The sequence below is a fragment of the Antedon mediterranea genome, chromosome 1 (genome assembly GCF_964355755.1).
Source record: "Antedon mediterranea chromosome 1, ecAntMedi1.1, whole genome shotgun sequence".
Classification (NCBI taxonomy): Eukaryota; Metazoa; Echinodermata; class Crinoidea; order Comatulida; family Antedonidae; genus Antedon; species Antedon mediterranea.
This window is the reverse complement of record NC_092670.1, coordinates 2,250,409-2,277,355: the sequence shown is the minus strand read 5'-3', so window position 1 is coordinate 2,277,355 and position 26,947 is coordinate 2,250,409. Positions and strand designations below refer to the sequence as shown.

Sequence of the window (26,947 nt, the reverse complement as noted above, 5' to 3'; positions counted from 1 at the left end):
CTACTATTCTAACTCCTCTTCTAAACTTATTGAACTGAATCTTAATAATGCTCTAATTCATCTCTCTACCTGGCTAAAATCTAACAGACTAACACTCAATATCTCAAAAACTAAATCTATACTCATTGGCTCTTCTCAAAAACTTAAATCTAACTCTATCACCCTTACTCTTAATGATTCTCCAATTCAATCTGTTACTTCTCATAAACACCTTGGAATCATAATTGACAATACTCTAACCTGGAAATCACACATATCTTCCCTCTGTAAAAAACTCAATTCTATTATCTACTTACTCAAACGTACCTCTAAATTTACAAACAAATCTTCTCTTCATCTTCTGTACAATTCACTTTTCCTTTCTAGACTTGACTACTGCTGCTCTGTCTGGGGTTCTAAACCTTCTTCTACCACTAAACTTCAAAAAATCCAGAATAAAGCTATCCGTCTACTACTCGATCTATCTCCCATTACACATCTCTCTCCTCATCACTTTTCCAGTGCTAAGACTCTCCCCTTCCATGAACGATACCTCTTTCAGCTTGCATGTCTATCTTTCAAAGCTCTACATCACACTGCTCCTCTTACTATCTGTCAGCTTTTAACTAAAGTAACTTCCAACGGCCGTATGAACACTAGGCAAATTACTAAAGGAGATCTTCTTATCCCTCATCCTTACCTTGAAATCTTTAAACTTTCTTTTAGTTTCAATGCTCCTTCTTTCTTTAATTCTCTACCTTTAAGCATTCGTAATTCGAAACATCTGTTTCTCTCTCTCTGATTTTTTTTCTTTTTTTCCTACTTTCATTGTTGGCATTCTGTATATTTTATATATATATATTTTTATTTTTTATATCTTTGTTAATTTTGTGTTTTTATTGTTTATTTTGTATTTTCTGTTTGTTTGAGGGTCCCTAATGATCAGCTGATGCTGGATGGACCACCCTCATAAAATATTGTTGAAATGAATAAAATAAATATAAAAAAATTCTAGTATCTATATATATAAATTCAGTATGCATCATGCTAAAAAGTGAAAAGTAAGATTTTTATTTGTAAACAAATTTTGCTATCAAAATATAAAATAAAATATACTTAATTTTATTAGGAAATAAATTTAATTCAGTATCAACAGGTACAGTGTACAATCATTACAATAACAATTTTATGAAATTTGTTATTTAACTGTACAAATAAATATACAGGTATACAGTAATACAAGAATCAATATTCTCAATATCCTAATTTTATTCAGAGTTATTAAAACATCTTCTTACTAATGTTCTTATTAAAATATTCCCAAATAATTTGACTAATTGAAAACTACACTAATTTTATTTATTTTTTAATAGGAGCCAGTAATGTGGAAAGCTTGGCAAAGACTGGACACTGGCATTTTAGAAGTTGATTTGTTAAAATATCTGTGGAAAGAGTTTTGTGATTCTAATGAGACTTTTAACTTCTTTGTGTCTCTCATGGAAAAGTTTGGTTTAATGTGTGCTAGTAAAAAGGTATTGATATTGAAACCAGGAATGCATTCAAGTATTAAATTCATCTTCTTTACAAAAATATCCATCTACTAGATATATTTTTTTTCATTTTATAGAATGACGAAAACATTTTCTACGTTCTCTCACGTCTTAAACCAGAAGCCTCACCACCGCCTCAATTTGAAGACAAGCGTGCAATTTCACTCTTTCATGATGTTGGTAGCTATCTTCCAGATGATCTCTTTCAACGTACTGCAACCAAATTCATTGAGAAATTCCAAATGGAAGATGTTGAACCTCTTGTATCGTATGAGCATGTAGAATTGAATATTGATGCTGAACATCTAGTCATTCTATATGTCGCTACCATCAAACATTGCCGTATGTTACAGGTAAATTTTTGAAATGCATACTTGATATATAGTAGCAAAAGCTAGAAATAAAAGACCCAGTGCTATGTCATACATTTTTAAATTTTAATCCTTATAATTTAGTATTCTACAGCAAAAATAACCAAAAACATTCATTAAAACAATTTTAATCACATATTTTCTACATTAAAAACACAAATGAAAGGTTTGCCTTGGCTATGTTCACCCCATAAACATTTAAAATATATCTGTACAATATAATATATCAAGATCATGTCTGTTGTATGGATTGCTATAATCTGTTAAATAACAAGCATCAATCCATTATAAAGAATTAAAGAGTGTGTGTCAAACTACCATTTACAAGGTTCATTTTTTATATTTCAGACAACAATAGTCAGAAGAAAGAGCATCAAGGCCGATAGTTCTCTAGAAGATGACATTAAGCCACTACCTGAAGTATGTAAGAAGGTAGGCTAGTAGATATGAAAGTGATAATACAGGAACAAATTCAATTGTTGATTGGCAAGGGAGCCATAAACCACAGCCATAAAATCAACAAATTCAAGGCACTCCTCAACTATAGTCCTGGTGGGAGAACAAGTCTTCTTGGATAAGAACTTAAAACTGGAGATCCAGTGTACTTTAAAGAACCATGTTCATCTTTTGGGAGAGTCAGTTACCCCACCCTTGTATAAGTCCATCTCGGACACTGTCATTGTGGACAGACAAATGAGTGCCGTTTGGCACGACACAAAGGGAAACTTAGGGTACATACTCACAGTAAAGGAAAAATATGATTAGGATTGTTATAATTAAGTTCTTCTAAATAAATCTATGACAGTGATAGGTATTTCTGTTTAGAATAAAAAAAACCTGTTCAATAAAAATAAATTAAGAAAATATCATAAATACGTTTATAGGTCATCATTGCCAAATTAATTATCATGAAAAATTGCATTTTGACCAAATATGTGTTTGTTCTATATACTGTAGTAATATATTCATGACTTTTTTAGGTTTTTCATTTCCTTCAAAAAGAGTTGAAAGTATTTAGTCAGAAGGATGCCAGAGGTCTTGAAGTAAGGATGTACATCCCTTGTGCATCTGGTACAAACATTCAAAATGCTCATATGCATGTTATTAGCAAGTTTGACAAAGATGTTTTACCTTGTGGAAGCAATCAAATGGAAGTTAAACTTTACCGTAAATTGTTTGGGGAAGCTGTGCTACCAAAAGGCAAGGCATTTAAAGTTATACACATATATTTTGATATTTTTCAGTATCCCATAGTATAATGTGTTGACATTATCAGTGGTGGATCTGAGTTGTTTCAGACAAACCCCACTCGAAATGGGGAAAAAAGGCTGTCTAACTGGCCTGCAAGTCAAATAAAAAATGGTTCTACAGTGGGTCTATTCTACGCAGAAAAGTTGGTGTTCCATTTTATGCAATGGTGACCGATCTCTCACAAGCCAACTTTTACAGGAATCAGACCACATTACGCCCTCTAGTACCAGTATCCTTTACGTTACTGGATTCACCCTACATTATTGATTAATTTACATATATTTACTGTTACAGAAACTTTAAAATCTCAAGATGAAAGTAAGTAGTTTTAGTTTGGTATGGTCCAATAGTGTTGAATTTGAAAAAATTTGGAATACAGTTTTTGAGATTGTTTTTAGTAATATTATAAAGATGTATACTGATTGACAAATTTATATCTATTTATTTATTTTTATAGCTATACCATCACGATCTCATAACGAAGGTAAGATTTAGTAGGTTTTTTATGGCATTAAAAATCTAAGGATTGCAAATTTTAAAAGTTAATTTACTTAGGAATAGCCTATATTCAAAGTCAAAGCTAATTTTTCTATCATAGGGTACGTGGATGATCAAATTATTAGAAAAGTATCTGAAGAAATTCATAACTGGAAATTGTTTGGTGTTCATCTGGGTCTTAGCTCATTAACGGTGACAAAGTTTGGAAGTGAGCTAATTACATCTACCAAAGAAATGATGAATTTTTGGAGAACCAATATTGATATCCAATGGAATCAACTTGAAGTATTTTGCATTGCACTAATTCAACATGGCAGTAACAATCTTGCTGATATGTTTCAGAAAGATATTGTTGAAAAAAGATATGAAATACAACTAGCAGGTATACCTTACTTATAGAATAACGCATGATTCCTATAATTGAAATAACATTATTTTAAAGTTTTTTAAAATTAATAATTGTTTTATTATTTATTGTTGATTTGTTAAAAAATATTGTGAGAAACTATCCCAATTTTGATATGTGCATACTCCTTTTTTTTAGTTTTACAAACATATCAAATTGATAATTTATGAAACTGAAATTAGAAGAAGGACCTTCATAGACAGCTTTCCAAAATTTAGTATATTAAGGATAATAAAATTTGTTTAGTATTATAGTTCATATTTTATTTTTTAATAGGTTCTTCCCATAAATCAACTGAAAAACAACGAAAACCGTTTACATTTTTTGCATCAGAGCCAGGTATTGTAAGCTATTCTTTTAGAGTGCATATTAATATGGACTTTTCAATGCCAAAATATTTTAGCGATACTATGAGTTAAACACAAACATTTTTAATTATATACCAGGTGATGAGGAAAAAGAAAAATAATTATAATTATATAACAAAAGTGTAATTACCATGTTTGTGTATTTGCTTAACAATTATTCCGTAATGTACTGTGCTAATTTTAAAGCTTCACCTTTAAGAGATTTTAACATCTAAATCATAGAACAGAAGACAGCACACAAAAAAAAATACATGGCAATTATTATTATTATTATTATTGTTAGTGTTATTATTATTATCTATATATAAATTTACGTAAGGGCAAAATTCGGTAAATCGCGCCTTACTTTTAGAATTTTTACTCGATGGTATATAAAGTTGGTTCGTACTTTCGGTACTAATTTTAACCACCTGATGTAACCCTGTTTACTAATTAAATTAAGTTAGATAATTAGTTATTGACGATTAAAACGAATTTAGGTTCAACGATTTGCCCCAAATAGGGGTGTTTTCCGATCGTGGTATACACTGTCTAATGGATGTCCATCTTGAAAAATACCCGCCACCAAAATGTGAGGAGGCTTCGCATTTTCCTATCTCCTCCTACGATAATTGTTTTTAATAGCTGAAAACCGGTTGAACAGCTCGAGTACAGTATCATAATGTTGAAGACAGGCCGATTTTCTTAAAAAAATACTATTTTGATAGATTTAATATACGTTTATGCAAATGTATTTTTTTGAAATGAATGGAACATTCCAATCTCTGTTCCACAAGTGTCTGTTCCCTCAGGCGTCGTAAAGGCAAGTACTGTATACTCATAACAGAAATTCGATCCATTTTTTTTTCAATCTGTGCTGCAGAGGTTGGATATAGATTTTTTTTAACGGATAATGAGCTAGCGTTTTCAGTCGCCGTATATTATGTACAAATCTAGCGTACCATCTAGTTATGTTAATAAACCACATATAATTACAACATATATTAAATTTATAAAGCATTTTGATTCCACAGACCAAATTGTGGAGTTAATTGTGGACTCCAAAGGCGAAACTCTCTATCTTAAGGATAAAGACACAAAGTTGGTGATAAATCCTGGAGCAATTGAAGAAGGAAAGAATGTTAAAGTCTCACTAGAAAATACCTCATTCCCTAGTGATTTGTTATCAGATTCTCTTGAAACAATACTTTCACCTGTTGTTAGATGTGGACCACCAGGCACAGTCTTTAGAAACCACTGCTTGCTGTCATTTCCACATAATGCTGTAGATGAAGAGTGTTGGGAATTCACTTTACTTGTTACAACGTGTCATGGTGAATGGAGAAGAATAAAACTGGACAGTAATGAAGATGATGACATAACCTTTTCTTTAAACAATGGACAGTGTTGTGTACATTCAAAACATTTTTCTAAATATGGTCTTACTGGTAGGCCTACAATAACAAATAGAGGTCCTTGTAAAAAAACAGCAAGGTTAGGTGTGTTTGGAAAGGTATTGATTAACAAGTATCAACTTCGAGTAAGAACTTGGGACACTGATAGAGAAAAGGTAATTTATTGTTTGTTTATTGTAAAAGTCATACTGTATATTATTTTGATTGTAATTCAATACATAATACAATTGAAAATTTGTATAATATGTCACCACCCAATAAATAGAGTATTTGCTTCAGTCATGAAAATCAATGTCAAACCTACTATACTTTAAAAAAAATGTATCTACTTTTAAATGTAAGTTGACTATCCTACAATAAAAGCCTATAGCCAGCATTGTTACAGGCTCTCTCTTCTTCCAGAAGGCACAAATTGAAAAAAAATACTGCAAGTGGCATCCAAAAAAATTAGATGATGTAGATGAAATCTGCCTACAGCCTGGCATGGTCTCTATAGCTTGAAAAAGTGATTTCCACCCTTCAAACTCCCCGGGGTTGCAGAATATTAGCTTTTTTACATCATTTTATTTTTAACAAAATAGTAAAAGTAATACAATGAAACATCTACTAAAGTCTCACTTGTCTTCCAGACTATATCTAGATTTCCTTCTATACATTACTTTCAGGAGGTATTCAGAGAGAGTCACTTATTTGGGGAAATACCTATACAAATTCCCAAATATATAGATTTGTTGCACACTGATATGGACATTGAAGTAGAAAACAAAGAAGATTGGGATGTGAAGCCTCCAACACAGGTATGATTATACAAATAAGTGCAAAGTCATAGATTAATAAATAAAATATTAAAATCGATGAATGAAACAATTTGATTAATTCAATAAATCTTAAATTATTAGGATAAAATATAGAGTATAAAAATAATAGGAAGAGGAAGGAGGTACCAAGGAGGAAATACTCTTAACCAGTGAAAAAAATACCTATAGCCTATGGCCTAGAGTTTAATCTTAGGCTATCATAATCGAACGGTTCGAGGAATCTTCGTTCATCAATTCCGACACTAAAAAATTTTCTGAAAACCCCAAATACTTGGTTAAAGCTGTTGAGCAACATTTTTTTTACAAAGTACACAGATTCTAAAATAGTTCATTATAACCCTAAAATGTTTTTGCATACAGTACTGGTTTTATTCAATGATTTATTTCAGAATATCCTGAGTATCCTTTGGAACATTCCATTCATCGTCATCAATCAAAATATTTGAATAAAATTCTACAGGGTCAAATTGTAAATTTATGATGTATGCAAGCTGTTTACTGAATTTCAGAAATTAAAATTTATTTCATTTTATTTTATTCAGTTGACAACCAACAGCGATGAAACCGCCACTAACAGGTTGAATCTAAACATAATAAACTATAACTAGAGGGTACTCCGAGAGTACAAACCTCCGCCTACTGTAAAATTCCCCTACATAAAATGCCCCCTGAATATTTTTTTTTTTTACATATTTTTTTATTAGTTCTAAGTGTAAATATGTTAACTGCACACTACAAAGTTGTGGATGACAGTGTGGTGTAATTTTTGTATTTTGTATTAATATTTGTCCTCAGTGAGGAAATGATAATGGTTATGTATCCAGCCTCTCAGTTCCCACTGAGGTTTTTTTTTTATTATTTTTTTTTTCTTTTTTTTTTAGTTTTTTGTGGACCTTGATCTTTGACCCTGACCCTTCAAAATTTCACCACAATTATATGATGTGTCATTGATCATTGTGGCTAAGTTTGGTGAGAATCGGATAAAAACTGTCGTCTCTAGGCAGTAAAATAGTTTTTTTGTTAGTTGTGACCTATGACCTTTTCCCCTCAAATTCGAATTCGTCCGAGCTTTTGAGGCATAGATCATTGTTGATAAATTTGGTGAGATTCGGATAAAAACTGTGGCCTCCAGGCTGTTCACAGACACACACAAACATACAGGGGTGAAAACATAACCTCCTTGGTGGAGGTAATAATACATTCAAATATGCAACAACAACATAAACAAAGATCGGACTTAAATACATTTAAACTATCATAAAATAAATCAATATCCAAACAAGTAACAAGCACACTATTAAATGTGTTAGGTAACCACTGAAAAATACCTCGTTTTGTGCATTCAACACGACCCCAAGTAACGTGAAGCAAACACTTGCTATTTTTAATTTTTAGTAAAAATTATTGTGGATAAAGAAATAAAGCAGATTCATATTGTGTGCTGGTCACAGACAATGTGTGCAATATTCTGGAATATCCGTATTTGGTTTGTCTAAATGTATTTTAATAGCCAATTAACTATAAAATATCTTAATCAGTACACATTAAGTGGAAAAATTAGTAGCATATTGTACCAACGTTCTAATTATCTAAACAAGATGTAAATTATTTTACAGACTATAACTGCTAATGAAATATGGAAAGTTGAAAGTTGGAGTATGTTTATTGTAACAAGAAAGAACAAGAAAAGAAACAGGAAGAACAAGAAAAGAAACAGGAAAAACAAGAAAAAAAAGAAACAAGAATTTAGTACAAAGATACTAACACTACAAAAACCAAATGAAAGACATGAGTTACCATTTGTATGTAAGTAATGTATTAAACTAAAAGTGATAACAGCAATAATAAAGTAAATTATTAGGGTATATATATACGTGTTATCACATATCTGTATCTAAAATATTTGTATGACTTCATAATTCTTAGTTCCCAGAATGCTTCATGAATAAAAGTTACTCTCCATCTTGATCTCTAAAAGTACAATAGTTGTCATTTCTTTCTTTCATTATTCTTTCTTGCATTATTTGAACTTCTAAAAAGTATTGGAAACTAACTACAAAGACCCTGAAAATGCTAATACTGTACAATGTAAAATTGTAATTTGGAGAAAATAAAAGTTTTTCTAACCAAGATTTGAACTCAAACTTTTTTGCTTAATATGTAGATATCTTTACTAATAAGCTCTTAGTTGAATTGTCTGAGTGGATAGCAATTCTTTGAAGCTTAAAAACTACTGTTGAAAACAACAACAATTATGTTTGGTACGATCACACACCCTAAATTATATTAAAAATGTGTTTTCAACAATAAAAAATTGTTTAAAATAATTGAAAAATTGTAGTAAGTCAATATGGGTATAACTTTTCAGAAATTTTAAGATGATCCCTAGGTTTTAAGTAGAAGTAGTAGTAGTAGTAGTAGTAGTAGTAGTAGTATTAGTACATTTCTTAACTCAGCCCATACTACTGTGGGGCTGAGCTATTGCAGTATTTCTCGCACCCTGTATCACAAAATCCTCCATTCGACCCAGAGAATGTTTCTTAAAGAATAACCATAACATCTGCTAACCCTCTCGCTTCACCCACATCCACAGAATATCAGAAAGTTAATTTATTGCACAACAGTTCAAGAATGCAAAGTCCATGTGTTCTGAACTAAACACTGTGTGTAAAATCTTCAGTAATTGGCAGTAGTAATGTTCAATTTGTGTATGAAATTCAAAGATAAAGGTTTGTTTTTGCAGGGGATCTTCAACAATCAAGAAGTTCAGGCTTGGGTATGTTACATGTGTTGTATGGGATTCAATGAGATTAAAAACAACTGTGGTTCTATATTATGTCATTCCATGACAAAGCAACCAATTTAACAGAAATGTCCAGGGTCACCATCATCTCTGATTTTGCTAAAAATTGAATGTACCTCAATTGGTTTAATGAAAATTAAAATAAAGTTTGAATATCCTTCAATAAAAACAAGGTAAAAACATTGTTCCTATTTTATTGCATTGTCAAGTAGCCCCCCTTTCCCCATCCAAAAAACTTGGATTGAGTTGAGTTGAGTCAATAGAGTTGAGATATGCAAACTTTACTTGTTTATAGATATTATGCAATATTTACTCAGAAAAAAGTATAGTCTCATGGAGACCTGTCCAACAATCATAATGATGGGTCAAAATCTCACAATTTTACCAGAAAGCATTTGATGATGATTTTCCAGTTTAGGATAGCCTATACTGAAGGCTACAATATGGATTGGAAACTTGCAGTAGCTTGGACAGCAACTTTCAGCCTTGTCAGATATTTATTAATTGCTTGATGAAAACACTAAAATATTTTCACAACCAAAAATTCAGGTGGACGTGTCACATATTTAAACAGCGGTAACTATATGCGAATTATGAACTGAAATTTTGGCAATTGAGGCACATGTGATTTAGAGATGATGACCCTGGTTCAATGAATTCATTTTACAATTGTAAAATTTGTTTCTATCTATGATTCCTTGTACAGTAGTCCAATTATAAAAAATTAAAAAAGTAATCAGTCAGTAATCCACTACCATAATGCAGAAATACTTTTACTGCATCCTACAACTGTGTATAAATAAATGTAGTTACAGCAAATACATGTACCTGCTACTACTGATATAACACTACTGACATTTCAACTATAATATTAAACCATTTATTTACAGGTAAACAAGACGTTAGCCCACCAGGTCCTCTAGAAAGTATGTTTTGTATTCAATATCAACAATATCTACTTTAATAAGGCAATGAATAATATAAAACTTGTATTTCTTATATCAAACTGATATTGTAACTACTGTACCAATCTACTTTCTTTACAGGTAGACAATCAATCCGGGAAGATAGTCCTCAAGAAAGTATGTTCTGTTCAAAAGGATTGGTGTCATTTTCAATATTGTTTAGGCATTGACAATTTAATTTATTGTAATTTGGTATTGTAAACATACCAAAAATAGTTTATTTTCCATAATATTTCTGTTTTTTAAATGTTTCTGTTCTTATTTTTGTAGAAACTCAAGAGCAAGTTAACTTTAAAATCATTAAAGTAAAATTTTCACAGTGGTATGATCGTCGTCATTTACTCAATAAGCTGAAAATTCTGTATAAAGATCTCTTGTCAAATGGTCAGTTAGATAAAGCATCTAACACAAATCAGCTGCTAAACTTCTTAATGGAGAGAGAACATTTAACAAGCCATGACTTAACTTTGTTTTATGAAACCATAAAAGCAACAGAACAATTTGGATTGGCAAGTAAAATTTACGAAGAAATTGGAACAAACCAAAATGTTAGAAAAATTCCAATTTTGAAATTCACTCCTCACAGACTAATGTTGATACAATTTGGAGAAGAGCTGACTGAGAAAGATATACGGAAAATAAATGACTTTTATAATGATGCAGAACAGGTTTATGATGATCAGTGGCATTTGATTATGGACCTTGAGATGAGAAACATAATCTGTGAGGGAAATATGCAATCATTTATTAAACACTTAAACCGCATGGAACTTAAAGGACCTATGCAAGTACTAAAAGGTATTTTATTATACATTACATAACTTAGAATTGGAAGAATTGAAAAGACACTTTTCATAAAAGTGCCATCACATTATCCACTTACTCTCTCTCACTGCCATCTAATTTACTACAATTAATTTTCTGTTTTTTTAATAACTACTGCTTTTAAAATGTCTTACTATAATTATACACAATTTGCAAGGGCCCTAGATGTTTGGTACCTAATGTTTACCTGACATGTACCATAACTCAATCTCAGAACAACATCTGCATCTACTCAATTTTACTTTACACTAAATTATGGCAAAATTCATCAAATTTGGCTCTAACTATTCACAACAGTGAACAAATACTGGTTGTAGAAACTTTTAGAAATCATTCATTCATTCAGAAAACAACCAAAACATAATGGATTTGATCAAATTGCTGTAGTTTTCATTTTGCGGTGCATGATGATTGTGGTAATTTTCATCAACAATTGTTGGTACTCTTGTTATATTGCTTTTATGCAATATTTCAACAGTAGTGCATCTTTGCAAATATAGTCTGTCTTTACATTTGAAAAAAACTGTATGAGTTGATCCAAGCAAGTCTACGGTTCCTATGTGTAAACTTTTAATTTTCCTTTTCTAATTAATTTTTTACAGTTCAAAATAAATCTGCAATCCTACCGAGCGAAGTACCTGGAAATAGTAGCTTCAATGGAGATAACCTTATTGGAGGTATTGTTGTGTTCTTTGAATACAAGTTTTACAAGGCAATGACAGGCACTAACTTTCTTTCATCAACTTAAACAGTGGTTAAATCCAAGTTTTAAGTAACATGCCCTAAATTTGGCAACCGCTGAAGGCACATTGTGCATTTGCTGTCATTGTTCCTACATATTATGTTGAAAAATATTATCAGACAGAATAATCAATTATTATTATATAAAAAGCAATAATACAGTATGGTAACTGTAATAAACATGTCCATCTAACCTTAGTGTTAATGACAGAATGGACTATTGTAACTATAGTATATAAGCCCCGTGTTCTGGAATGCTTTTCCAGCACAAATTAGACTGGCTGAATCTGTATTTTTGTTTAAATGCCTTCCTAAACCGTACTTATTTTCTAAGTAATTTTAACTGAGATTTGTATTTTTATTCTTTTTTTAGGGGAGCTTGAAAAATCAAGAAGTTCAAGCTTGGGTATGTTGCCTTTATTTCTTACACATAGCTCATTTTAAACATATTGTTAATAAACTCTTAATACTCTGCTAGCATCAAGAGACTACCAACAGTACCACTACAATACTTTAAACAAAAAAAATGTAAATCTAGACATGAATAAATAATATGTTTTTAGCAAACGTTCTCAAGCACTGAACATTTTTCTTAGCATTGATTGCATTAATGGTTAACACTAAGTTTTATCCATACTGTAAATCATTTAAAAATAAAAATTATTGTTAAATAATTTGAAACAAAAAACTTGCTACAAAATTGAGATTCATTTAATATCATAGTTTTTTTGTGTTTGTAACTAAAATTATATCTATTACTTAATAAATGGTAACCAAAACTGGATATTTACACTTGGACTAACAATGTTTCTTGAAAATATAAATGTTACAAATGAAGCCACTTAGATATAAAAAGAGAGTAAACATGGTAATCTATAATAATAATAATATAATAATAATAACAATATTTATTTGGAACAACACTTTTTTAACAGTGGCACACATGCGTAGATGGTGCGTCCATACCAATTACAAAATTTAATACAAAAACAATGAAAAATAAAAACAGAAACATATTTGAGATAACGACATAAAATTTGACTCGACGCTATTACAAAACTTATTTTCAAACTAAAACTACAATAATACAACTACTAATTTTGCAACAGCAATGGAAAAGAAAACACTTTTTTTAAAATAAAACAGTTCAAAGTTGTAATACAAAGAGTAATCAAGCAAAGATGATTTTCTTACTACTTCTTGTTTCCAAAAAGTAGAATACGATTGTTTAATTGTATTTTCAAATGGCTTGACCCAGTTCATATCAATCTCAGTACATGTACATATATCATTAAGAATGGCATTGAAATCGAACTTAATATAATCACAAGTTTTTTCAAATTCATTAATAAATTGGTACCTTGAATTAAAATTCTTAAATCTAATAATTGTATTTAATATAAGCTTTGGCCAACGATTCATTTCCATACACATAACATTTCTTATATATTTTGCTTTAAGAATATCCTGAGTTATATGTTTCTTTATAGATAAACGATCAAGAAGAAAACGATCAAAAAATAAACGATCAAAAAGTAAACGATCAAAAAGAAAACCATCAAGAAATCATGAAGCTGAACCATCCAGAAATGCAGCAGAAAGTATGTTTTATTTCAATAAAGTTGAGGTCTTAATATTCTACTTATTTAGGAAATCAGGACATCACTTTTACAGAATTACAAACAAATTTCCAATAAACGCATAAGTAAATTATAATCTATTACTTAATAAATGGTAATCAAAACTGGATATTTACACTTGGACTAACAAGACTAACAATGTTTCCTGAAAATATAAATGTTACAAATGAAGCCCACTTAGATATAAAAAGAGAGTACCCATGGTAATCTATACTGTATTGTTATGTTTTTTTATAGGTAAACGATCAAAAAGTAAACGATCAAGAAGAAAACGGTCAAGAAGTCATGAACCTGAACCATCCAGAAATGCAGCAGAAAGTATGTTTTATTTCAATAAAGTTGAGGTCTTAATATTCTACTTTATTTAGGAAATCAGGACATCACTTTTACAGAATTACAAACAAATTTCCAACAAATGCATAAGTTTAGAAGGTTTTGTTATTTTAAGTTATATGATTACATAAATTATGTCACTTGTTTTTTGTGGTAAAATCATCTAAGAAATTATAATGTAAATTAAAATCAAATTTGTAAAACTTCTAACATTATTTAATACAATAACAATTACCAATAACATATTTTGAGATGAGAATGAAGAGATTCATATATATCGGTCATAAACATTAAAATAAGGTTTAATACTGTTCTACGACACTCACACTAAAATCGAATTTCCGTAATATTTTCGGAGAAACCATTCTCCTCCTCAGCGGGTGTTAGCTGACTGACGACTGATTGACTCCCTACTTCTGGACGCAGATGGCTTTTACACAGTAAAATCTCTATTCTTTTTTACACACATTTTGTAAATAGAGAGGCATTTTAAAAAGCTACGAAAAATAAACAGTGTGGTAAAAAATTTTATCAGATTATCAGATTTTTATTTTCATGCTATAGCAAAAATTATCCACCGTGTATCCACCATCTTTTTTCACCTTCTAGGGAGTCACAAGACATGTTATTACATTAGGTTAACTACCTAACTACTGAAAAAAAGTCTTCCTGGTTTTTATGGAAGGAATTGTGTAAAATTTTGTATTTGACCATATTAAGGGAAATTTATGTTTTTTCGTCGTGATTTCTGTTACAAATATTTGATTTATGTACAATTAACCAAATATTATATTTAAAATTCATGCCTGTATCTGAGCTTTAAACCACATCAGACACTTTGTCAAATTCTTGTTGCTCCCAAGGACAAAGTATCCATTGAGGACAAATCAGGTAAAGGCAGTGACAAAGTTTACGTAGGTGAAACAAAGAGGACTTTGAGGGAACGCATCGAAGAACATATTGCAATAACCCCCTCCAATCAGTCTGCCCTTGCTGAACACTTTAAAATCACAGGCCACGAACTTGATAAATCTAACGTCAAGGTTTTATGCCGAGAGGACAAATTAATTCCCAGGAAAATATGGGAGGCTATTTATACTTTAAGAGAGAATCCAGTCCAACCTTAAACAGAGACGGGGGCCGAGAACTTTCAAAAGTCTATGACTCTCTACTAGAAATATCTTTTTATTGGTCATCCATATAATTTCAGTGATTCGGTAGTAATTTGGTCTGCAGGGGAAAATTATATTAATTAATAGTATTCACCAACATGGATATTGTAATTACTGTCCTAAATACTTTCTTTTTAGGTAAACGATCAAGAAGTGAAGCTGGACCATCAAGCAATACAGAAAGTATGTTTGTTTCTTTTTTTGCAAAAAGTGAATATTCTGTTTTTGCAATCACAAATTCACTTTTATTATATTGTATTTAATATAATGGCATTGGTATATGTTATTTCGATTTAATTGAAAGTCACAAACTGCATTTTTTTATTCTGTATATTTTGTATAATGTATTTAACTACTCAGTTTGCAATTCAGTTTATACTGCCATGAATTGTTTTATGTATATACTTGATGAATAAAAGATACCGAAATATAATTATGTAAAAATAAATACTATAGGCCTATTGCGACAATATTTTCACCTTTAAATGGTAAAAATGTGAAATACAAGTCGATTCTAATAATTTAAGCAGCGTGCTATAAATACTAGCATTCATCGTGCACGGATTGACATTTTCGTTCTTTGGTGCACCAAAAAACCGTAGCTTTTCAGCGAAAATACAGGGTTTTCCCCAATTTCCAAACGGATTCTTCCAAAAAAAGAAAGACAATTAATTCAGCAAAGAGACAAGGCCAGCATAGGCGGGTGTCATGAAACCTAAGACCCCCTAAGACCCCCTTTAACAGCTGATGGATGACATCAGCTGTTAAAAAATCAGTAAAAAAGAAATATCAACTGTACAAAAGCTTCAGAGAAACACAGAATGAGAGAGATCATATGGCTTACAAGAAACAGAACAATCGTACTAGGCAAGCTGTAAGGAACGCTCAAGCTACTTTCGAAAAAAAATCTTGATGGAATTCAAAAACAAACCAAAGAACTTTCATAAGTATGTTAGATCGAAACAGAAAGTAAAGACTGGAATAACAAAATTAGTAAATAATGATGGGTTAACCTTGGAAACTGACTACGAAATTAGTGAGGAACTCAACAAATGCTTCCAAACATTTTCACCAAAGAAGATCCTGACGAAGACATAACCAATTTTAATTATGATACTTGTGACAAATCAGTTGAAAATATTGAGTTCTCCCAAGAAGATGTTTTTAAACAACTCCGAGGTTTGAAAATCGATAAAAGTCCTGGTCCAGACAACATCCATCCATCTCTACTTAATAAGTGTGCTGATGAGTTATCAGAACCCTTGTATCTTTTATTCAAGAAGTCTACAGAGGAAGGTAAACTACCAAAAATATGGAAACGAGCTGATGTCTCTCCGATCTTTAAGAAAGGCAGCAAATCACAAGCGTCCAATTATCGACCGATAAGCCTAACGTGTATTATTTGCAAGATCTTTGAACATATTATTCGCAACAACATACTACGACATGTTAAGAACAATGCAATACTAACAACAGAGCAACATGGTTTTGTTGAGAAGAAATCATGTCTGACAAATCTTTTAGAATTTATGGAAGATGTTACTAAGGCTTTGGATGACAACAATAATGTTGATGTCATATTTTTGGACTATAGTAAAGCCTTCGACAGCGTTCCTCATAGGAGATTACTCATGAAATTGGAGAGCTATGGAATCAAAGGTCAATTGTTATTATGGATCAAAGATTTTCTTGATAACAGACAACAAAGAGTCAAAGTGCGTCATGCTTCTTCCAGTTAGGCTGATGTAATTAGAGGAGTTCCACAAGGCTCTGTGTTGGGCCCTACATTGTTTGCATTATATATAAATGACCTACCAAAGTATGTGTCTAGTCATATAAAGCTATTTGCTGATGATACAAAGATCTACTCAGTAGTTAACAACAGAAATGATGGACAATTATTACAAGAATCTTTAAACAATGCACTGCAGTGGAGTAAAGAATGGATGTTAGCTTTTAATAAAAGCAAATGTAAGGTGATGCACTTCGGACATTCAAATGTTCATTTTAAATACCAAATAGATGAAGTTGAACTGGAAACAGTTGAGAAAATAAAGGACCTAGGAGTACTAATTACTAATGACTGTAAACCAAGCCAACACTGCGCCAAAGTATCTCAGCGGGCCATGAACTGTTTAAGAAGCATCAGAAGGACTTTCGTATATATGGATAAGGATTGTTTTAACGTCATCTACAAGCATTATGTACGCCCACATCTCGAATTTTGTGTTCAAGTATGGAATCCGTATCTTCAAAAGGACATAAATGTAATTGAAAGAGTACAACGTCGTGCGACTAAATTAGTTCCATGTATCCGTTCATATTCATATGAAGATCGACTAAAGCTTCTTGGCCTAACAACCTTGTACGACAGAAGAATTCGAGGTGACCTGATTGAAGCATATACAATTGTTAAAGATTTCGAGGGTGTAGCCAAGGATGACTTTTTCCAAATGAGAAGTAACATTAGCCGAATTACTCGAGGACATGACCTGAGATTTTTCAAGCCTATTTTCCATAAAGGATTGAACTGTAGAAGACATACCTTCTCGCAACGAGTAATAAACCATTGGAACAGTTTACCAGCTGACGTTGTTAATTCTGAGACCACTAACACCTTCAAGAATCGCATCGACACAATGTAGTTGATATGTGGTTAAAAAGGCATTCGCCTAAACTTTCTCATTATAACTAAACTAAACTAAACTAATACCTAAGATCACGAAAGCTAAGACCCAAGACCTAAGATTACAAATATTCATCTTTCGCACCTGCCTTGTAATAACTCCCAACATTTATTCTGAATATCACACATTAGGATTAGCACTGTTTTTTTGTTTCGTTTTCTCTCTGTTTTTATACTTGTACTATTATTGTTGCTCTTTTGGCGCTTCATAGAAACAAAAACATTGAGCATGAGGAGTTACAGTATACAAAGAAACACGTCTGTAAAAACATCAATTTAAAGGATTTATTTATTTGTTTTTATGTGTTTCTCCTTCTGAAAGTACTTATATAAGTCCTAATTTTAAAGTGTGATATTCAGAATAAAGTCAGTTAACAAATTTGGAGTCAAAATACAAGAAAGGCAGGTGCGAAAGAAAAACATCCTCTGAATCAACACAATGGAGTAAATATATACGGGTAGTAACAAAGTGCGAGGCACACGAGGCAGGGAAGGCATGCGAGGCAAGTCAGAAATTTATGCGAGGCATCGTTTTACCATCATCAAAAAATGCGAGGCATCATTTTATCATTTCTCAAAATTGCAAGGCAGGAAATCACCGAAATTGAAGTAGCCTAGGCCTAGGCCAGCTAGGCTAGTTTCCCTTTGCACCTGCCTTGTATTTTAACCAACTTTATCCTGAATACCACAGCTTAGAATTAGTAGGCCTACTTTAATGAAGAAAAATCACATAAAAGTAACAATAAATCCATTAAATTGGTGATTTTACAGACGTTGTTTTTCTCGCATTTCGCACACTCAATGTTCAATATTTTGGTTTCTATGGAACGCCAAAAGAGCAAAATTAATTAGAGGGCTAAAAACTCTGTGGAATCCATTTATATTTAACGCATTATTTGGTGAAAATCAAGTACAATTTCAATAGATTTTGTCACTGTCAGTAAGGAAAAATGTTACTGTTGATAATGTACACGGTTTCGTTAACCTTTTAAAGAATAAAATAGAAAAATTCATCATAATATCCTTAGTAGGATGTCCTAGGTCTAGACTAGGTAGTGATGTTGATTTAGGATCGATTATTATTCTTTGAAAACAGAACAGTATCAGCAGTAACATATTACAACATTTTTATTGACAAATTAACAAATATATTGAAATGAAACATGTTTTTCACCAATAAATGCATGAGAAATTGACGCATTCCACTGAGTTTTAGTCCTCTATTATCGTTGCTCTTTTGGCGCTCCATAGAAACAAAAATATTGAACATTGAATAAGTGAAATTCGCGAACAGTGTGCGAGAAACACGCCTGTAAAATCATTAATTTAAGGATTTATTTGTTACTTTTTATGTGATTCTTTCATTAAAGTACTCATGAGGTATACTTCTAAGGTGTGGTATTCACACGATAAAGTTAGTTATCAAATTTGGAGTAAAAATACAAGCGAAGGAAACTAGCGCCAGGTTTATTAGTACGTACATGGACAATAATAAATAAAAATCGTTCGTAATATACCTAGCTTACTAAAACAGGAATAGTGTATCATTATTAAATATTACACCAATTATTATTATATCAAAATTGATTAAATTATTTTCTACATAGGCCTCTTATCTAGGTTAGGGCTAAGCATATTAGCTAAAGTTTAATTTTAGGCCTAGTATTACAATTGTCGGACGTAAGTCTTTTTTCACACGCGCTCCAGAATTCTGTCGCAATTTTTTTCTTTGCGGCATATTATTGGATTGGCATATCAGTTACCTTTTATTCACCGCCAGTTATTGAACTTGTCCTGGCAATCGCTGTTCACCTTATTTGCGAGAGAGGTACACGTGTTGTTCCTAGAGAATGGAATGTAAAAAATGTCTTTGGCACGCCGCTCAGAGAGAAGTCTGTGCGTTGCTGCTGAAACCACGTGCTATAGGAGGGGAATGCACCACAATCCTCTGAGCTGAGGGCTGAATCATTCCGCTACCTGCTAAATAGTAAAGAGGGATTTTCCATCTCTCGGGTCTACCGGATCTAGGCGCAGGGGTGTGACAAAATATTATTTTCACTCTGCTATGTTCGAGAGACATGTGAGTGAACACGCTCGAAATGCCAACAAACATTGCAGTCATTTGATGAGTGTGTCGCTATAACAATTATTGTTTATCGAAAGTTGAAGACTGTCGTTCAGATTTTTGAACCGTAGTTTGGGCACTTTTGTAAAAGTAAAATTTGACACGATATATCTTGAATGAAAAAACAATCGTTACATAAAATAAACAACATGATGAGTGTATACACGAATCTATTTAGATACGCTTGTATCGATTGATTATTAGGCCTATAATATAGCATAATAGCACGTTAAGCTATGCCTCGCACCTTTTTGAAATTGTAAACTATATGCCTCGCATGCCTCGCACTTTTGGAAATGATAAAATGATGCCTCGCACAAATATTTGGCATGCCACGCATGCCTCGCTCCCTCGCACTTTGTCAACACTCAATATATACCAACAAACAACCCGTCAAGTTTGTTTGTTGTAAAGGAAAAATATACATTTACTCAACGGGCGAAAATAATGTGAGTTTATCTATGTTTTGCGGTAGTATTAAATTATATTTATGGTAATAAATGAAATCTACTATTTTTAAAATTATGTATGGATAAACAAGTATTGTTTTTAAGCTGTAGTATATCTTAGAATTTGCAATCTTAGGTCTTGGGTCTTAGCTTTCGTGATCTTAGGTCTTAGGGGGTCTTAGCTTTCGTGGTCTTAGGTTTCTTAGCTTTCGTGGTCTTAGGTTTCGTGACACCCCAGCATAGGCTTATAGCTAGCGTACAATGTTCATATTTTACCGCTGTTTACCAGCTAGGCCTACAAAACCATGCCTAAATAGACTAGCCCAAGAGAGGGCACTTGACGCTAGCTACTGTTATCAGACGATTGGGCCCAGACGATCAGGCCCACTTCAAGACGATCGGGCCCAAATCGTGAAACGATCGGCCCCATCAAGGGTGAAAGACGATCGGGCCCATCAAGGGTGAAAGACGATCGGGACCAGAGACGATCGGGCCCAGACGATCGGGCCCAATGAATAAGACAATCAGGCCCAAAACATTCTCAAAAATTAAAAAAAAATAATTATTTGATTTAAAGTCAGAAAAATATGAAAATATGTACATTATCAAATTAGGTTTCACACATGTTCTATTAATTTTGTCGCGAGAGAGAAGTCAAGTTATATCACACTGCATAGAGCAAAAATTAAATACGGGAATAGGCCTAGCCTAGGCCTACATACAACACAATAATATTGTCACAATCAATCACATTTATCATAAATGTTTGCTAAGAAATTCTTAAAACCAGTAGTGTTAATTAGGGGAAAATTATGATAAAATCAGAAAAATCTAATTAACCTTTTTAATTAAAATCTAATTTACGCAAGAAAAGCACGTTGACACTAAGTACTAGGAGTGAAATGTGGCACATTATTTTGTATAACACAAAAGACTATCGGGCCAAACGCTAAGACGATCGGGACCAACTGGTAAGACGATCGGGCCTAACGTGGTTCTGAAAATACTGGACGATCGGGACCAACTAGTAAGACGATCGGGCCCAACACATAAGACGTTCGGGACCGCAAAATGTGGGCACAATTGTCTTGGGCCCAATCGTCCGTGGTCCCGATCGTCTGTTCCCCCTAGCTACAAATAGCTTAAGTGCATTGTTTTTTTTCTTTTCATCATAATTAACCGAATCACATACATTTAAGACAAGAAATGATCTGGTTTAATATTTTTGAAGTAATACATTACGCATTATTCTAACAAAACGTCCAAAATTAAAGAAAAAATGTCTTTAATATTTTATGACATTTGCTTCTTAACTGATCAATAATTATAGTGCACAAACATCTTTGGGATCATGTACATCAGAAAAATAAATATAGTATTTCTACAGATTAGAAAGAAGAAAAAAAAAAGTTTTACAGTATATCACACTTGAGATAGGTCTATAGGAAAAAACAATTTTTAACTAGATTTAATTCGTCACTATGACGAATTATAGGTTATATGCATTGATTTAAATAAAGATAATTGATTGATTTAAGATATTTTGATTGATTGATTTTCTCAGAATCTTTAGTTATTTATAATATATGATAGGATCTTGCTAACGCAAATACAATAGCCGGTATCATAATCCGATCAAAGATCCTTCTGCGTATATAATGTCATAAACCACATTTGTGTTTTTAAATAAATTTCATTATAAATCATCTGTATAATCTATACACTAAGAAATACAATTGAACAAACAATACGGGTAATAAAAAAAATCTTATTTCGTTTCGTTTCCCAAGGTGAGACTCGAACTCGGTACCTTGAATGCAATAGACACGAGTAAAGACCACCGAGCCATAAACAACTGACTAAAAATTATGGAAATATTCCTCCGTGTATTTACTATGCAGTAACCACTTTGGTGCAGATAGATTATTACATACCGCAATGAATTATAATGTTTTACTATGATGATATCTTTAAAGATTTTTAAAAATGATGCACTGACAAACTATATACTTTTAACTTTAATATATGAACTTCTTAAGGAAGAAAGTTAATGTTAAGTTTGTTATTTTGGCCTAAGAAAATGTTATAATTTGTTTGATTGTCGAAATTAATTTTTGTAAATTTAATATGCCATTAATGATGACTTAATCAACTTTTGTTCTCTTAATTTCATAATAAATCATACATTGATACATACATTTCAAGAAAATGAAATAAAAAAATCGGTGTTCCCGAGCATTCTAACGATATATATTAATTTTAAAATTTAGCATATTTTCACCATTTTGTTAACTTACACGTGCGTAGCCTGTCACTTTTGACGTGCTCGTATAACGCTGTTTCGCGTTGAAAAGTTAATACAATATGATGATATTGTTAAAGAAAGGTTATACAACAGTAATCGGACAAAAACAGTGCGCAATAACGTTTGACGCGCAGTGCGCGTGCAAAAATCTGCGCACTTATGGCAATTTTTTAAACGCTTAAAATTGCCAGAAACGTACTCTAATTTCATCGAAAATAAATTTAAGCGGGCGTATGCATGCGTTATATGCGCTACGCACGTAATTGTATTGCCATATGATGAAATATGACCTGAAATTTATGAGTACCAAATTTTGTTTAAAAGTGATTCATGCTTGTGAAGATATGATTATAAACGTGATTTCGTTAAATCGCGCGTAGACCGCGTAATGTTTGATTGCGCACCGTGAAAACATAACCACATCGATTCCTGGCCATAAGGAATATACTCTGAAAAATTGACTTAGTTAGATGAAACTGATATCAAGATAATTGACGGACAAATAGTGCTAAGGAAAGAATAAATAAATAAATAAATAAATAAATAAAGAAATAAATAAAGATTCTGACAGAATCAAGAGGTTATATGCATGAATGCATATAACCTAATTATATTAATTTGAGAACTACTGTTTAAAACTACTTTCTTTACAGGTAAACGATCAAAAAGAAAAGCTGAACCATCAAGTTCTCCAAAAGGTCTTTTTGTCTTTTTTTTTCTTTTCTTTAGTGCCATGATGATTCTATTTGAACAAATTTTCTGTCATTGTTATTTTTTATTTTAAAGCATGGCTACCTAAATAAATATTACTGTATAGTAGTCAAATTTAACTTATTAAACTGCTATATAACTAAAGTTTAATCGGGTGCAGTTTGACTTATGTTCTGACGTGGTACTTTAGTGAATGATTTCAATGTCATTTTGCAACTTGTATTGTAGTTTGGTTCTATAAAGTTACCAAAAAGTAACACAAAATAACAAGTTAAATCTTAATATGTTATGTTGTTGATTAATTCAAAATGTGTCTTGGAAGTTTAAATAAAATGTTATATAGTAATAGTATTCATCAACATGGATATTGTAATTACTGTCCTAAAATACTTTCTTTTTAGGTAAACGATCAAGAAGTGAAGCTGGACCAAGCAATGCAGAAAGTATGTTTTATTTCAATAGAGTTGGGGGTCCTATTATTGCAGAATTGTAATTCCTAGTTCACATTAATATTTATTAATTGTGAGTTACAGTTCTCATTTGATTGTATTGAGGAATTTTCTATTTACAGTATGGTATATATACATCTAACTCATGGGTGAAAATACGAGAGGCAGATTGTAATAAAGGTCGTAAGCCTAGACTTAAGCCCAAGATGAAACCACTGGCTTAATAAAAATTCAAATTCAAATTATCTTTTACTAATCCTTTCGGAAATTCATTGCTCGTTTTACAGATATATAAAAATATGTAACAATACAAAAGGTAAACAATTACAAAACAGGAAGAGAACGCCAAAAACAAATTTAATAACAACAATAAACTTATTGCAAATCAGTTGCGTTTAATTCTAAGCCTGAGACTATCACCGCTGTGGTCTTAGATTCTACGCCTCCTCCAGGCAGGCTTACGCTATAAACCGCACGATGCGAGCGCACAAGTGAAAGTACCTAGGCCAGCAATGAATATCATTGCGAAATTAAATTATTGAATTAAAAAATTGAATTATTGTTATGGTGTTTTAATAAAAACTTTTTTCTATTTATTATATATTTCAAATTTATATAAATTTATATATATAAAACCAAAAACATAGCAATTTGTATTTACTTTCTTGTAGAATTATCAACATGGATTGTTAACAGTGTCTGAATGGTGTAACGAACATGCCCAAGGAAATCTAAACAAAATGGCAATCAGTGAGCTCAAGTTCAAGAGTAGGAGACAAGATTACTGAATTCAAGAATTCAGAATTTAAGAAACTTGATGAAAAGAAAATGATTAATGAAGTTAATGCATTGACGAGTTTATATAATTTATTTCCATTCCATCAATGACCCATGTTAGACACAAATCAACTGTGGTGTTGGTAGTCTATGAGTGCAACTTACCTGCAGTGGCGTAATGGCTATGAGCGCTCACTGGGTAAACCCAGGGTCACTGGAGCTTATGGGGCCCAGAGGAAAAATGGGCATTAAAATATGCCAAAAAGGCTTAAAACGTCCAAGGCCTCCAGCATTGGAACTTGGCCGAGGACCACTTAGGTTTCTTAAACCAGGGGCCTCAGCCCTCTGCATTATGCCACTGCTTACCTGGATAGCCCCTCTCTCCCCGAAGAGCGGAAAATATTACAAGAATTTTACCATAAATAACCATAGCAACACTGTTAGGGTATAGTTCATTCAACATTGCACTCTAATGAGATACACCTACCTCAGATTGTCATCATTTCTTTTAACACTGTTGTGTGTACGTCAACAAGAAACGAACTGAAGAATTCCTGAGTGGAAAAAAAATAAGATAATGTAGCTAAGTGTCGTACTCTGTTATCACGCTAGTGAAATATGTGAATTAGTATAGGCTTTGCTATCAGTGATTCGTTGAAAATCGATATTTTAGGGTGTTCCCTAAAATAAAAATTAAGAGATGCGTTTCAAGCTGTTATTCTAGGCTAGAAGAAGACTAACTAGAATAGAAACCAATACGTTCTTAGAATTCATCAGCGGAACTACTAAGAAAACAAAGATAGTAAAGCTAAGTGTCGTAGTCTGTATCACGCTAGTGAAATACGTGAATAAGTACAGGCTTTGCTATCAGTGATTCGTTGAAAATCGATATTTGAGGGTGTTCCCTAAAATAGAAATTAAGAGATACGTTTCAAGCCGTTATTCTGGGCTAGAAAAAGACTGACTAGAATAGAAACCGATACTTTCCTAGAATTCCCCAGCGGAACTACTAAGAAACAAAGATAACCAAGCTAAGTGGCGTACTCTGTTATCACGTTAGTGAAATATGTGAATTAGTACAGGCTTTGCTATCAAGGATTCGTTGAAAATCGATATTTTAGGGTGTTCCCTATAATAGAAATTAAGAGATACGTTTCAAACCGTTATTCTAGGTTAGAAAAAGACTGACTAGAATAGAAACTGATACGTTCTTAGAATTCCCCAACGGAACTACTAAGAAACAAAGATACCAACGCTATTAAGTGTCGTACTCTGTTATCACGCTAGTGAAATACATGAATTAGTACAGGCTTTGCTATCAGTGATTCGTTGAAAATCGATATGTTATGGTGTTCCCTAAAATAAAAATTAAGAGATGCGTTTCAAGCCGTTATTCTAGGGTGTTCCCTAAAATAAAAATTAAGAGATGCGTTTCAAGCCGTTATTCTAGGGTGTTCCCTAAAATAGAAAATAAGAGATACGTTTCAAACCGTTATTCTAGGCTAGAAAAAGACTAGAATAGAAACCGATATGTTGAGAAACGTTATCCTAATGTTACACTAGGATAGAAATAGGACTTTACTTTGTTAGGCTTGTGTTAGGGTCCGTAGGTTGCTAGTACCCACTATGCCTAAATCTGAATGTGTTAATTGTAGGGGGTCCCACCTCAATGACCCAAGTTAGATCTTATAGCTCTTCTTCAAATATTATCATGTGTGCCATGTTTCTAATATTACAAATGAAGCATATACACTGTAAAACTCATTTATTTATTTACTTTTTATTCATAATGAATGAAGAATTATCATGCTAGTCTATGTGAATTTTAAAGATATATTTGTCCACCTGAAATAATAATTTTTGTTAAAGTCGCATAATATGTAAAATATGATGTGTAAATAACTATGAAGAACTGAATTTAGGTGGAATACAGAAAGTTTTAAAAAAAATGCACTACCATTTGTAATGAATCTCAGTGTACTCAATGAATTGAGATTTGACCAGTTTCAGGGCACACCAGCTCTATATTTATTCCATCAATTTGAACTGATAATCAATGTAATAATAATAGTGTAAATAATGTAATTTCTGTATGCTTTCTGTATATACTATACATTTTGTATGCTTTCTGTATATACTGTACATTTTATATGCTTTCTGTATATACTATACATTTTGTATGCTTTCTGTATATACTATACATTTTGTATGCTTTCTGTATATACTATACATTTTGTATGCTTTCTGTATATACTATACATTTTGTATGCTTTCTGTATATACTATACATTTTGTATGCTTTCTGTATATACTGTACATTTTGTATGCTTT

General features: G+C 32.0%; 1 protein-coding gene and 1 long non-coding RNA gene across 2 annotated transcripts; both read left to right on the top strand.

The window, feature by feature from the left end:
• The first annotated feature begins 1,771 nt into the window (after positions 1–1,771).
• LOC140051096 (uncharacterized) lies at positions 1,772–15,069 on the top strand. Its single transcript, XM_072096197.1, has 19 exons — positions 1,772–1,882; positions 2,249–2,332; positions 2,881–3,100; positions 3,446–3,469; positions 3,609–3,635; positions 3,750–4,031; positions 4,332–4,394; positions 5,437–5,972; positions 6,483–6,614; positions 8,252–8,441; positions 9,379–9,411; positions 10,329–10,364; positions 10,485–10,520; positions 10,674–11,201; positions 11,831–11,905; positions 12,343–12,375; positions 13,460–13,570; positions 13,847–13,953; positions 14,806–15,069. The coding sequence occupies exons 1-19, from the start codon at positions 1,772–1,774 to the stop codon at positions 15,067–15,069; spliced, it is 2,892 nt and encodes a 963-aa protein (XP_071952298.1).
• A 192-nt stretch (positions 15,070–15,261) lies between these two features.
• LOC140053174 (uncharacterized) lies at positions 15,262–24,850 on the top strand. Its single transcript, XR_011846040.1, has 4 exons — positions 15,262–15,297; positions 23,333–23,377; positions 23,792–23,833; positions 24,511–24,850. It is a non-coding gene; the product is annotated as an uncharacterized lncRNA (long non-coding RNA).
• The last annotated feature ends 2,097 nt before the right edge of the window (positions 24,851–26,947 follow it).

Coding starts and splice junctions, on each gene's coding strand:
- LOC140051096 (XM_072096197.1), top strand. CDS start 1,772: ATGGAAGATGTTGAACCTCTTGTATCGTATGAGCATGTAGAATTGAAT. Junction 3,101..3,445: donor GGAAGCTGTGCTACCAAAAG/GCAAGGCATTTA, acceptor TTACTGTTACAG/AAACTTTAAAATCTCAAGAT. Junction 11,202..11,830: donor ACCTATGCAAGTACTAAAAG/GTATTTTATTAT, acceptor AATTTTTTACAG/TTCAAAATAAATCTGCAATC.